Source organism: Lolium perenne, chromosome 1 (assembly GCF_019359855.2).
Source record: "Lolium perenne isolate Kyuss_39 chromosome 1, Kyuss_2.0, whole genome shotgun sequence".
NCBI classification, from domain to species: Eukaryota; Viridiplantae; Streptophyta; class Magnoliopsida; order Poales; family Poaceae; genus Lolium; species Lolium perenne.
Window position 1 is genome coordinate 186,323,973 of NC_067244.2, and position 14,762 is coordinate 186,338,734.

At 45.2% G+C, this 14,762-nt stretch overlaps 1 protein-coding gene across 1 annotated transcript; it reads right to left on the reverse strand.

The window, feature by feature from the left end:
• Positions 1-5,355: 5,355 nt before the first annotated feature.
• On the reverse strand, positions 5,356-10,701 carry LOC127315808 (RNA polymerase II C-terminal domain phosphatase-like 4). The gene is made up of 8 exons (XM_051346262.2): positions 10,472-10,701; positions 9,327-9,400; positions 8,698-8,828; positions 8,299-8,477; positions 7,092-7,389; positions 6,205-6,393; positions 6,043-6,081; positions 5,356-5,967 (listed from the first exon to the last, which is right to left on the reverse strand). The coding sequence occupies exons 1-8, from the start codon at positions 10,672-10,674 to the stop codon at positions 5,614-5,616; spliced, it is 1,467 nt and encodes a 488-aa protein (XP_051202222.1). The 5' UTR covers positions 10,675-10,701; the 3' UTR covers positions 5,356-5,613.
• Between the last annotated feature and the right edge of the window lie 4,061 nt (positions 10,702-14,762).

Here is a 14,762-nt window from a genome sequence, read left to right on the forward strand (position 1 = left end):
ATGTAAATCACTTATGCCGGAAGGGTACTTTGATTACATCAAACGCCACTGCGTAAATGGGTGGTTATAAAGGTGGGATTAAGTATTCGGAAAGTATGAGTTGAGGCATATGGATCAAGAGTGGGATTTGTCCATCCTGATGACGGATAGATATACTCTGGGCCCTCTCGGTGGAATGTCGTCTAATTAGCTTGCAAGCATATGAATGGTTCATAAGAGACCACATACCACGGTACGAGTAAAGAGTACTTGTCAGGAGACGAGGTTGAACGAGGTATAGAGATACCGATGATCAAACCTCAGACAAGTAAAATATCGCGTGACAAAGGGAATCGGTATCGTATGTAAATGGTTCGATCGATCACTAAGTCATCGTTGAATATGTGGGAGCCATTATGGATCTCCAGATCCCGCTATTGGTTATTGGTCGGAGAGAGGTCTCAACCATGTCTGCATAGTTCGTGAACCGTAGGGTGACACACCTAAGGTTTGATGTCGTTTAAGTAGATATGGAGTATGGAATGGAGTTCGAAGTTTTGTTCAGAGTCTCGGATGGGATCCAGGACATCACGAGGAGTTCCGGAATGGTCCGGAGAATAAGATTCATATATAGGAAGTCATTTTATAAGTTTGAAAATGATCCGGTGCATTTATGGAAGGTTCTAGAAGGTTCTAGAAAAGTCCGGAAGAAATCACTATGGAAGGCGGAGTCCCGGAGGGACTCCACTAGCATGGCCGGCCAACCCTAAGGGGGAGGAGTCCTAGGTGGACTCCACCTAAGGTTGCCGGCCACCCCCCCTCCAAGGAAAGGTGGGAGTCCCACCTTGAGTAGGACTCCCATCTTGAGTAGGATTTGTCCTTATGGCAAGTTTTGGTGTTGGGGTCTTATTCGAAGACTTGGACTACAACTCTTGGGGGTTCCACCTATATAATGAGGAGCAAGGGGAGGGGGCCGGACACACAAAAAGCCCTCTTGGCCGCAGCCCCCAAGTGGCCGGCGCCCAAGCCCCCTTCTCCCCAAACCCTAGCCTCTCCTCCTCCACATAATACTCCCGCAGCGCATAGGCGAAGCCCTGCCGGAGTTCTCCACCACCACCGCCACCACGCCGTCGTGCTGCCGGGATTCCGAGGAGGATCTACTACTTCCGCTGCCCACTGGAACGGGGAGAAGGACGTCGTCTTCATCAACACCGTACGTGTGACCGAGTACGGAGGTGCTGCCCGATTGTGGCACCGTCAAGATCTTCTACGCGCTTTTGAAAGCGGCAAGTGATCATCTTCTGCAACAACGAGATCTAATCTCGTAGGCTTTGGAAATCTTCAAGGGTTAGTCTCGTGATCCCCTCGTTGCTACCGTCTACTAGATTGCATCTTGGCATTGGTTTTTGTTCTTGCGGTAGGAAATTTTTTGTTTTCTATGCTACGAATCCCTTCACTTTTATAAGGAGTTTGATAGGAAGATGATTCAACAAAGACAAGACATTGAGCCTACAGCCAAGTATAAATACTCGACCGTAGCTCGGGGGCTACTCCCATCGGGAGCGCTGGTCGCGCACCCGATAAAGATGAAAATACTGGAAAAAGTTGACAATATAGTGACAAAGATACTAACAAGGTGAGCCTACAACCAAGTACAAGCACTTGGTTGTAGCCTCGGGGCTACTCCCATCGGGAACGCTATTCGCGTACCCGATGAAATTGAAGAAATCTTAGCGAGCATATTTCGAGTTATGATATAACTCTTCATATACTCCCATCGGGAGGACAAAGTGAAAAATATAAAAGTCATCGTATGACTCGAACAAATGTGCTATTCCAGCAGCCGAAAAAGGCACTCGACAATACACTCTCAGAGCGCCTCAGTCGCGATTTAATCTCTGAATGCCGCAATACTTTGCGAAGGTAAGACCCCAGGATCCGTCGTGCGCGGTGTGGCATCGCACCCGAATGCGCTCTGCTACTTTTTTCCGTATCAACAGATGCGAAGAAAAATCATAACGGATGCGTTAGGTACCCGATAAAACGCGACTGGAGTTCAGCATATGGTAAGACCTTAAGCGGCACATGTCGAAACTACACCAGTATACCGAGATTATGTCCAGGGACTTGATCTTGAAGTAGGTATTTACGGGATTGCCACGAGAGCAGTTAACTGGTACCTGATCCATCAGATGAACCAGCCCCAATTACCGTTATCCATGTACAATATATGATTGATTTATGAAAGTCATTTGATGACTCGAAGATATCAGGTGTTAATTGTAATGATGGAGATTTTCCCTGATTCTTCGATTCAAGCAAAATCTCGGGGGCTACTGACATAGGCATCCCCAATGGGCCTGCCGAAGATGGTACCCGGGGTTTACTGAAGGCCCACGACTCGAAGTTTATCAAGCCCGGAGGCCCAGTTAGGAGATAGTTTGGAAAGATAGAGTTGTACTAGGAATAATGATTTGTAACTATTACGGGACGAACTCAAAGAGTCTCCCGGACTTCGTAACTTGTACATCGCGAAACCCTCGGCTCCGCCTCTTATATAAGGGGAAGTCGAGGGAGAAAGAGAGGATCGATTTCATTGTCAACATAACCTTAGTTTTCTAGCAGTCGAGTACTTTTCCGGCTGAACCCTCGAGATCTACTTGCTCTCTACTTCCTACGAAAACCCTAGTCTACAATTTGTAGGCATTGACAAGTTGATACCTTGTCAGCGGCGATGCGGCGCCTTCTGCGATCGGCCGTTACGATTACGAAGGAGCGGTGTTTCGTCTCCTTGTCCCACTCCTCCTGCGACATGGCCAGCGGCTTCTCCTTCGGCGCGACGGTGCCCGGCTTCGGCCTCGGCGGCTTCGCTGCCTTCACCGGAGCCTTTCTCTTCGGTGCAATGGCGCGGCGGCGAGGGTTTCTCGGGTTGGAAGCTGGATGGAAGATGCAGTGCGGGCGGAAGAAATGAGCGGCGGAGGGGACTGGGTTTTGGGGGAGAAGATGTATATTTTGGGAATGTGTGGCCGACAGGCGGCTCCCGCGCCCAAAATTTCCAGCCTCGCGAGGCGCCGGCATGCCCGATTTGCACCCTTGGCCAAGGGGTCGGCACGGGGTTGCCGGCGCTTCTATTGGATTCCAAAAATTGCCGGTGACGTATGGGGCACGCGTCGGCCCCTCAGGCCATTCCGGCGGCCAGTAGTAGACTGCACGACTACGAGTAATGCTGACCGTAGTAGACCACGTGACGGCATCGTAGTTTTAGGTTAACTCGGCTAACCATCTCGGTAAAGATGGTAATTTTGGCCAATTAATAGTAACGAGTAAACTGTTTTGATTACGTTCATCACTGCCCAGCGGGTCTGGATGCGACCAATGCGGTCACTCAGAGCGATCGCATAACATCCACGGAGACGCAGATACGACATAAATTTAAACTATGTTTGTGTGTCGACAGATAGCCCGATCATTATACGTCGAGCCGGTGAGCCTAGATGCAACATATTTTTCAATCGAACGATTAGAGCATCTCCACTCGTCTCCCCACAGAGCCTCCCACGGCCACTTTTTTTCATCCGGACGGCGAAAAACGGCCCAGTCAGGCCCCCGGTTACTCGTTTTGGTCCGGATTTGAGCATATTTTTGTCCGGACTCCCCATGCCATCCTCGGTTTCCCGGGGGTCTCCCGGAGACTCCGGATGAAGCTAAACCAACCGCCCACGCCCACGTGTCTCCTCTTTCGTCCGGATTCCCCGAGTCATCCTCTTTTTCCCCGAGAAACGCCGCTTGGGGAGCACACGACTGGAAATATACTGCCCCCCAGGCCAAATTTTCGTCCAATCCGGACGAAAATTTCGCCGGATTTGGGCGTGGGGAGCGCCAACGAGTGGGGATGCTCTTACACACGGTCATCTACGTCCGGTTTACGTCGGGCCCTCGGGCCGTTAGAGATGTCCTGATAAAGAGAAATGCTATGCTCCCTCCAATCCTAAATACAATAGTTATCGACGGAAATGGGATAATGCTACAGTATTTCTTTTCACTTTGGCTATCACGCGTGTTCGGTTTACAATCCGATGCCTCATAACCGTCTATTTTACCAAGATTCAGGTTGAAAAATCAAATTCATGTACCACCATAGGTTAGGGGCTTTGCATTTTTTTTTAACAAAACCGCTCTCCCCTTTCAGAAATAAACGACACAGTTTTGTCTACATATTGTTAGAAGCTTAAGAAAGTACAATAAAATCTAATGAAATAAAAATTTAAATATTATATTTGTTTTTAGCTAGAGAAAATAGAAGAGAGAAAATGTAAGTGGTCTTTTATGCAAGAACGTAGATATTTTGTGAGAGTGAAATATATGTCATATATTGATAAAGCACTATGTTTTTATTGCTAATTATTGCATATGTTGGTTATAGATGATATGATATCTAGCCAACAACCAGTTATAGGGAAATCTACTTTGGCTCATAGGTGTAGATCCACCCACTATTCAAAATCATATTTCAAAATGTTTAAATTTTTTGAAAAAAATAACAAGGTGCACATCAAGACATTATATATTCTCACACAGAGTTTCACAGAAAAATAGTGTAAAAAAACAATTTCCAACGCTACAAAATAGCTTTTAACGAGATAGTTTTTGTCTTTTTTACATAGAGCATACAAAATATTTCCGTGCCAAAATTTTGTGAGCTAACATAGAATGCGAGGATGCACACTTAGAATTTTATTTCGATTTTTTTTAACATTTTGAAACAAATTTAAAATATTTTTTTTATAATAGGTGCATCTAAACCTATGAGCCAAAACACCATATCCCCAACTATAGTACTACTGAATTTGCTCTTATATCTAAACGCATTTTAGTGTGTCAACTATGGTACTACTGAATTTGTTCTTATATCTAAACGCATTTTAGTGTGTCAACTATAGTACTACTGAATTTGCTCTTATATCTAAACGCTTGTTTTCCTAACGAAGGCTGTAGTGTAGTTGCAAATGTAAGTTCCGTGAAAACTCGATATTTTGTGTCATGTGTAATAAAATAAAAATATCACGAGGAGCTTTTTTAGCACCGATTTAATCTTTTTTTACACGACACAAGTAATATCGTATTTTCGTGAAATAACTTTGCAAGCACATAGAACATCGAGATATACCTTTAACATTTTTTGTCAAATTTTTTGACATTTTAAAATATGTTTTCAACCCCTTTTTCAGAAGCATGCTCCTGGGGTAAAAACGCCTTGTTCAATACTAGTACTTCACATATTTCAATATAAACTAGTTACAACGCAAAACTAATATACTTATATACTCCCTCCAATCTAAATTAATCAATTTAACTTTATCTATATACAAATGTATCTAGACAAAGTTGAGAGAGTACTGAAATATGTCTAAATACATGTATTTACTAAAAGATTTAGTTACACTTCAGACCAATAGAAAAATTCCACACGTTCCATAGATAACATTACGGATCAGCAAGATCAGATCCCAAAATGCTAAACTTTCTATCGCGCGGAGACTAAGATATGTAGAAGAGTTGCTTAGCTACAGACCTACGTCAGTCATAAACACAGCGTCTGAACTTGTAGCTGATCAGCTCATCAGCACTTCTCGGTTAATCAGCAGCGGCAACGGCATCCTCCGCAACCTTTTCCTTGCCCTTCTCCTTGGAGCTAGGTACGGGGAAGCCTTCCTCCGGCTGCCGGTGCCACCGATAGTTGCAGGCCTCGATCCAGCGGGGTTGGAGCAGGAACTTCTTGTTCTTGACAGCCCAGCGGGCCTTATCTGTCCCAGCGTGCAAAGCGACCACATGCGTGACAGTGGAATCCACTTCGGAGCAGCAAACGGCACCCAGCTGCTCGGCCATCTTCCAGATTATCTGATCCTGCGGCCGGCAATCCGACCGGAACACTCGAGTGAAGACTAGTTTGCAGCCCTGCAGCACTTCCTGCCGCAATCTCTTGATTACCTGATGGAGGAAACATGTAAGCACCGGAAGAACATAAAAACTACAGACAGACAAATGAGCCCATGTCAGTCCTACCTGTCTTACGTCTCGCGAAGAAAGAGCAGTTTCAACACCCTGCAGAAGAGAGAGCACAGAAGCAAACAATTAGAAACAGCGCTTATCAGAGGTTTATTTATGCACATGCACAGCAAGAAGAGAACATAAAGCAGCACGAAACCGTGTACGTAAGTAACCAACCGATTCAAAGAAAATTGCATGTATCCGCTTCAGGACATCTAAAATCGTAGCCAAAGCACCATCGCTCTCCCTTTCATCTTGCATCAACTCTGACAAAGGTCTGTCGCTAAAACCAAAGTGGCGCGGGCTCACAGCAAAATAATGATATCTCTCCATCAGAATCAGGTTTTCTTTGTGCTTCTGCCAAACCTGAAAAAATTAGTAGCATTGAGATTACCTACATTATGCTCATCCATTGACATAAATGAAATCCATATTAATAAATCTAGCAAAACAGAAAAAAATAGTAGCATTTAGGTTAGACATATTATGCCCATCAATAATAAATCTATTAAAACAGGAACATGACCAAAACCCAGGGGTACAAAAAAAAGGCACCGAGATAGCACTGCTTTTTTCTTTTTCGAGAGAAGACAATGGATGATTTTCCTTTTTTTGAAAGAAAAAAATTTATTATACTGTGTGCGGAACATAATACTCCCTCTATGCCAAAATATAGTGCCTATAAGATTTTTTTGAACTCAAACCGGGTAAACTTTGACCAAATTTATACAAAAAATATCAAAATTTAGAATCTTAAATCAATACCATCGGATTCATCATAAAATATATTTTAATATGGTATAGATTAGGTATTGTAGATATATATATAATTTTTTCAATAAACTTAATCAAACTTAGTGTAGTTTGACTTTTGCGGAAACCAATGTGCACTATATTATATCATCGAGGGAGTACAGAAAAGTCAACTACCCAGGACAGCTTGTAGTCACAATAGTACAACACAAAAGACCTAGCTCAAACACTGAACCATGTTTAGTAATAATTACTGAAAATCGAATACATTAAACGTGTATCAAATATGGTCATCAAACAAAAACACGTACATTCCCAGTGTCATCAAGAATCACTGCAGTGCTTTCATCTCCAAGTACCACATCAAGACCTTTCTGGTGCCGCTCAGTGCAGTCAGATTTTGAAATCACTTTTGAACCAAAATAGACATTACCAGGGTCAAGAAGCTTTGCTATTTCAACTGCATAAGCCTGGTCACCCATGGTGTATATATACATCTCAAACATATTGCTTGCTTCTTCTAAAAATTTACGGACGAAGGGTCTCAACTTTGTAAGCATATGCATTCCCTGTAAATTGAACAAGCTTTTGTTCGGGACATCTGCATTTAGGTCATGTTGGTGGTAAACCGCAATTGTAGTGATAAATTATTGGATAAGCAATGCAAGGTTTCAAAAAGGTTGAAAGCTAATAAGTTGAGGTGGAAGAAAATAACCATTTAAAATGGAATCCTAACATTCTTCGCACCAGTATTATAAGAATTCTACTTTTATTGTAAAACGGTGTTGACTTTCTACTATCTCTATCAGTCTGCTAGCTGAGGTGAACAAAACCAATTGTAAAGTTGACAGATACAGGCAATATTATTATTAAGTGGTGTAAAGTGCAAAGTGGACTGAACCCACTAATACCATCCAAGTTAGCAATGATGAGGTACCAGAGATGACTATCATCCTGGAATTTTTTTATCTCTAAATGAAAGGATATAGAGCATTCCCTCCGTTCTAAAATAAGCGTAGCAACTTTTTCTAGATTCGGATGTATCTACACATTAAAATGCGTCTAGATACAGAAAGTTGCGACACTTATTTTGGAACAGAGATAGTACAATCTAAACAAAGACTGGAAAATAATCACCATGAACAGTGACATTAGCTTCTCATTTTTTATGGTGACAGATACCATATCCAATGACACAACATTGCTAGTTTTTCTCTCAAAGTTGTAATGATGCTTAGTCAAAACCCAACAATGTCTATTTTTTTGTCATTCACTACAAGGAGTAACTTTAACCCCTCGTTTAGAACTCAAAATATCTGTACGCTGCTGTAGTGAAACGGGGTGGACAATAAATATAATGTGTCATTTTTCCCGAAGAATTCAAAGAATCTCAAATATGTTAGTGGTATAATCGAAATGAGCTGATTCCACACAATGCTCATGGTCTTAAAATATCAACTGTGTATAGAAACAGCTAACAGTCCTTAAAACTTTAATGCAAATAGATACAACTTGCCTTTTGATGCAGCAGTTAGAATCCCCATGTCCATCTCAGCAGCGGAAATATCATGGAGTCTGGTTGAGTTTATCAGAGTATGATCCAAGTCTGAAATAAGCCCCAGTTTTCTTTTACGCAACAAATTCTTCACTTCAGCCCCGCGTAGCCTGTCCATTTCTGAAGTACCTAGACTCAAACTCTGCATTTAAATAATTTCTCAAAATCCTAGAAGACACTGAAGGCACGTTTTAAGGACAATTAGAAACGGAAAAATAATTTAGAAATCTTAGAATGTATTAGAGACATAATCAGAAAATTAGTTCAAAAATCTGGGCGACTTTAATTAAGCAAGGTAAATGCAATAAGGAAACACAATTAAACCTCTCATGTTTAAAGAGAGAGCTCAGAGGTCCAGGTACCTTGTGGATGTAACCAAAATGAACTCCTGAAACATCTTCTTCATCTTGGATTTTCCCACATTTAGTGCAAAGTCCAAAACAATACCCAGGATGTGGGGGACAGAACTTGATTTGAGCATCTTTAAATGAACCTGCTACAACATATATTCAACAATTCATCACAACATCTGCCATACCATGGACATTCAGTGCTCAAGATATGACAAGCGGAGATGAATAAAGGATGCAGTAGAATTAGTTTCCTTTCACGTTTTAACACCTCATAATCCATGGTAGGATGCAGTAGAATTAGTTTCCTTTCAAGTTTTAACACCTCATAATCCATGATAGGATGCAGTAGAAGAACTTGTCAAAATGAAATAAACTAACAGATGTGCAATCACATATGTGTTACAAGGAGTGGTAAGATTAAGGTAGACAAGCCAGTTGGAGGCCGAGAGCCTAAGCACGCACAAGTTGCCACACCTACAGAATTCACTGATTCCTTATGGAATGAAGCCTGTAACTTATAGTCGCATTCAAAACACGGAATTTCATATGAACAACACATTATGGAAGAATTATTTGTATTATACTAACACTGAACAGATTAAGCATAATAGTTTGTAAAACAAGACTAACAGGCATACCAATGGCATCTTCATCAGGCATCACTGCTGTTCTTCGATCTTTGTGTTGTTCCTCCACTCTACACCTTTTGCTACTGCATATTTCATGTAGTTGAGAGCAGTCAGATTCATAGTACAAAGTCAACATAACGAATCATCAAGAGATCCTTTAGAACACAACATCATCCCGTATTCTTCCCCTCCCTTCTATATTTTCTCTCAGTGCTGAGTCCTTCATCAACAGTTACATACTATAGCTATTTGCCAAAAAAAAATCACATACTATAGCTAGAACATCTGAAACATTTGAAGCAGCAATTTTTCAGATGAATATTTTTTTACCACCAATACACCATATTTTTGTACTTACAATCCTATCATGTGACATTTTCGTTCAAACTTTTGTGAATCAGTGGTTGGACACTTTCGCAAAAAAAAAACAGTGGTTGGACACAATCTTGAGAGATGTGAAACAACATAAGACCAAATGGTAAGCCTAACTTGATGGATTCTACCTGTACCCTGTTGGAATAATGGCAGCCAACGATATTTCCATTGAACCATACAAAATCTAATATGTAAATGAAGTGCCTGCTAAGCTATCTGATACTTCCTTGTGTTAATCCACATCAGATTTACCATGTGTACCTTCATCTTATAAGCCCATATGCTGAAGATGAAACTAGGCATAACAGGTCCTTAACTAAAACAGAACACGTGCAACGCAGAGCAAAATGGATGGGTTTCAGCATTCGATTTGAATTTGAAGTCAGGAGTTACTGATTATGTTGTTCAGATGTGTATTTCACATTCCCGAATCACTAATTATGATGTAAACAAGTGACATCGCTAAATACCTGCAAGCAATGCTAACACCAATATGCCCTAGAGAATATCCACTAGTTCACCAAACCTGTTACTACCATCGCCAGTTCGGCATTCACCTAATCAAATCGAACTCTCGAGACACCACGTTGAAAGTAAAACGTAAACATAAACCATCGAGCATCTAGCAGACACACTAAACTGAAACCAGACCAACTCAACTGATTGCTACACCGAAACTGCTATCAGACAGTAGGAGAGCGTGAAATACAGGCTCCTGATCGGGCAGACGAAGCTGACGCCCAACAATTTTTCAGGAAGAGGGGAGTGAATGCGCGTACCTGCCCTGCTCTACGGCGTCCACTTCGACCACCACGTCCTCCTCCTCCTCTCCGTCGTCGTGGCCGGTGGGTGACTCGGACGGGTCGCCATGGGGGGCGGAGGAGAGCTCGAGCTCGAGCTCCGCGGCTAGAAGGTCGGCGAAATGGTCGTCGTCGCTCAGGGAAGACAGGGACGGCGGCGGTGACTCGGCAACGAGGCTCATGATCGAAACCGCGACGGCGAGAGACAGTCAGGGCGAAGGGCGTGGGGAGTAATTTGGGTGGGTAGGAAGTTAGAGCATGTCTAGTAGAGCCCCTAAACCCTCAAACCTCTATAGCAGTTTTACAGGTTGGAAATAGCCATTTTTGTGCATTTTTACAGGTTGAAAAACAGGGGTAAAGAGTAGAACCCCTAAACCCCTAAATAATGCAGTTTGAGGGTTCTAGTCTTTGGCTCAACCCCAACCCCTAAAACTGTCATATGCCATATCACAGATTTCATCACATATCATCATTTCACATATCACAAATATCATCACATTTCACATAAAACAATAAGCATTGTAGTTATTTATTACAACACCAAATAGTACATTCGCGCACATAAAACAATAATCATTCAAATTGTTACAACAATGTTGGACCATACAACAATAATTGTTCGAATCAAATAGAACAAAGGTAAATCATGCGGCACGGCGCTGCCCATCCAAATGCCACTGGTGCTCGACTAGATCATCACGGAGACGACCATGAGTGGCTGCATCTTCAATCTCACGATGTGCTTGAAGAAAAGCTTCTACACGAGAAGGGTTTCTTTCCGGTTGCACACGTGTGCCAACATTGTCATAGAAACAAGGCAAGTTTAACCCCCTCTCATCTTCTAGGATCATGTTGTGTAGAATCACACAACACTTCATGATGTCCACCAAGGTTTTCTTGTCCCAAAACCGAGCCGGACCCCGAACTATGGCAAACCTTGCTTGCAAGACACCAAAAGCTCTCTCTATATCCTTGCGGGCTGCCTCTTGTGCCCTTGTGAAATGAGCCTCTTTTCTGGACAAGGGCACCCCATTTTTCTCCTTGATGGACTTCACAAGAGTTGCCCATTCGGGATAAATGCCATCGGTGAGATAGTATCCCATTGAGTAGTCATTGCCATTGACTGTGTAGTTGCAAGTTGGAGCATCTCCAGAAATTAATCTTTTAAACAAAGGAGATCTATTGAGCACATTTATATCATTGAGTGTTCCCGGCAACCCAAAGAATGCATGCCAAATCCATGTGTCCTCCGATGCCACGGCCTCAAGCACAATGGTAGCATCACGGCTTTTACCGCAATACATTCCATGCCATGCCTTTGGGCAATTTTTCCATGTCCAATGCATGCAATCAAGGCTACCTAGCATCCCCGGCCATCCCCTTTTTTCATTGGTTTCCATCAATCTTTTTGTATCTTCCTCGTTTGGTGCTCGAAGGTATGTCTCACCATACAACCGGATAACTAACTTAGCAAATCTACGGACGGATTCCGTGGTTGTATCTTGCCCAATGCGAAGATACTCGTCCGTGTAGTCCGCAGTACACCATAGGCCAGTACCCGCATTGCCGCCGATATCTTCTGGTATGCACTAAACCCCATGATACCGGCGGCGGATCTACGACGCTTGAAATATGTGGAGGCCGCCTCACAGTCGATGACAATCTTCACAAATAGACTACGGCGCATTCGGTACCTTCGCGGGAAGAGGCGAGGAGGGTATGTAGGTACCTCGGCGAAGTAGTCTTCCATCAAATGCTCGTGTCCGAGAGCGCGGTTCCGGTAGATGGTGGTTCGCCCCATCGTCGACCCTCTCCTCTGATCCATCAGCTTCGCGCGGTCTTCAAACGATTGCACCTCGACGAGGAGGCTCATCATCTCGACATCATCGTCTTGCAACAACTCATCAATGTCGGAATCGTCGGATGTCGACCAATCCGACGAATCCGACATCGAGTCCATGACAACGTTGTTGTTCATCTCCATCTGCAAAAAAATCAACCATCAATTAGTGCTACAAAATGAAACAAAAAAATGAAACAAAAGAAGAAAAAAAGAACATACCCGGGCGGAGGAGGCCGGGGCGCGTGGGCAAAGCGAGGAGGCCGGGCGCGGCGGGCCGGCGGGAGGAGGGCGGGGCGGGGCGGGCAGGCGGGAGGAGGGCGGGCGGGAGGAGGGCGGGGCGGAGGCGGGGCGCGGCGGAGGCGAGGCCGGGCGGGAGGAGGCCGGGGGAGGAGGGCGGGCGGAGGCGGGCGCGGCGGAGGCGAGGCCGGGCGGGAGGAGGCCGGGGCGGGAGGAGGGCGGGGCGGAGGCGGGCCGCGGCGGAGGCGGGGCGGAGGCGGGGCGGAGGAGGCGGGGCGCGGCGGAGGCGGGGCGGAGGCGGGACGCGGCGGAGGCGGGGCGGAGGCGGCGGCGGCGGCGGGGCTGGAGGGCGGCGGCGGCGGGGCTGGAGGGCGGCGGCGGCGGCGGGATCGGGGGAGGAAGAGGGAGGAAGAGGGAACGAGCTGAAATGTCCCTCCCGCGCGTGTCCGAGACGTTTACAGGTCGGGGACGGGTTGGATTGCCCAACCCTCGTTTCTACAGGCCAAGAAGGGATTCCTGTGTCCGACACGGGAATTTTTTACAGTTTTACAATTTTAGGGGCTCTAGTCTTTGCGATTTTTTCGTCAAAAACTGTAAAAAAGCGGTTATTTTTACAGATTTAGGGGTTTAGGGGCTCTACTAGACATGCTCGTAGGAAGAAGGAATGGGTACGAATACGAGTCGTCGAGTCGGCACCCGCAAGTTGTTAGGAAGCTATATAGCCTATAGGAAGAAGCGAGGAAGACACAAGGTGCGGGCTGAAACAGAGGAGCCATCAAGGTAGTGTGTCGGTGCAATATGCTCGACAAGGAATAAATCTATTTGCGCTGCCTGGGAAAAGCTTGGATCGAAAATACACCATCCGATTCATTTTACTACGTATTTTTGTTGTCCCTCTCTCAGCCGGAGAAAATATTATCAGCTTTTTTATAGCAACTTTAAAAATGAAATACTTTAACATCCACTGTTTTTTAGCCATAAAATATACCACTATCTTCTTTATGATATCTTTAGAAAAAAACTACTCTTTAGAGCATCTCCAGTCGCGTCCTCCAAACCATCTCCAAACGGATCTGGGGCACGCTGGACAGCCGCGTCCTCCAAACCCAATTTTCGTCCGGCGCGGCCCGATACGGTATCTGGCGCCCCGAGGCCGTCCCCGCCCCACAGGGACGCTCCGGGCACGCCGGACACAACGAAAAGCGAGGCGGGGAGTGGCGGGGCCGACGCGTCAGCGACACATTCAAGTTTGGACCTAACCGTCGCCTACCTCGAGGCGGAAGTTATTCGCGCGCAGTGACACACGACCGAAGCGTCGCAGCTTTGCCTTAATGGCGATGGAGGGGCAGGCGAGACGTCTCGTTGGTGTTGCGCAGCCTCCACGCGTCGCCGACGTGTGCATTCCCGCGCTTTCTTACCGCCGCTTCTCGCTTCTTCCTGCGCTTTCTTCCCGACGCCGGCGTCTATAAAAGGCCCTCCCGGCTCAATGGCAGCCACCACAGCCTCCAGCACCCCTTTCTCCGCCACAAGCCCTCGTCGCTCCACTACCGTCTCCTCCACCACCACTGCGCAATGATGAACCGCCCGGCGATGGCTGATACGTCTCAAACGTATCTATAATTTCTTATGTTCCATGCTACTTTTATGATGATACTCACATGTTTTATACACATTATATGTCATTATTATGCATTTTCCGGCACTAACCTATTAACGAGATGCCGAAGAGCCGATTCTTTGTTTCTGCTGTTTTTGGTTTCAGAAATCCTAGTAAGGAAATATTCTCGGAATTGGACGAAATCAACGCCCAGGGTCCTATTTTTGCACGAAGCTTCCAGAAGACCGAGGGGGAAAGGAAGTGGGGCCACGAGGTGGCGACCTACCCTTCCGCCTACAAATAGCCTCCGTCGCGAAACCCCCAGTACCGAGAGCCACGATACGAGAAAACATACTGAGACGCCGCCGCCGCCAATCCCATCTCGGGGGATTCTGGAGATCACCTCCGGCACCCTGCCGGAGAGGGGATTCATCTCCCGGAGGACTCTACACCGCCATGGTCGCCTCCGGATTGATGTGTGAGTAGTTCACCCCTGGACTATGGGTCCATAGCAGTAGCTAGATGGTTGTCTTCTCCCCATTGTGCTATCATTGTCTGATCTTGTGAGCTGCCTATCATGATCAAGATCATCT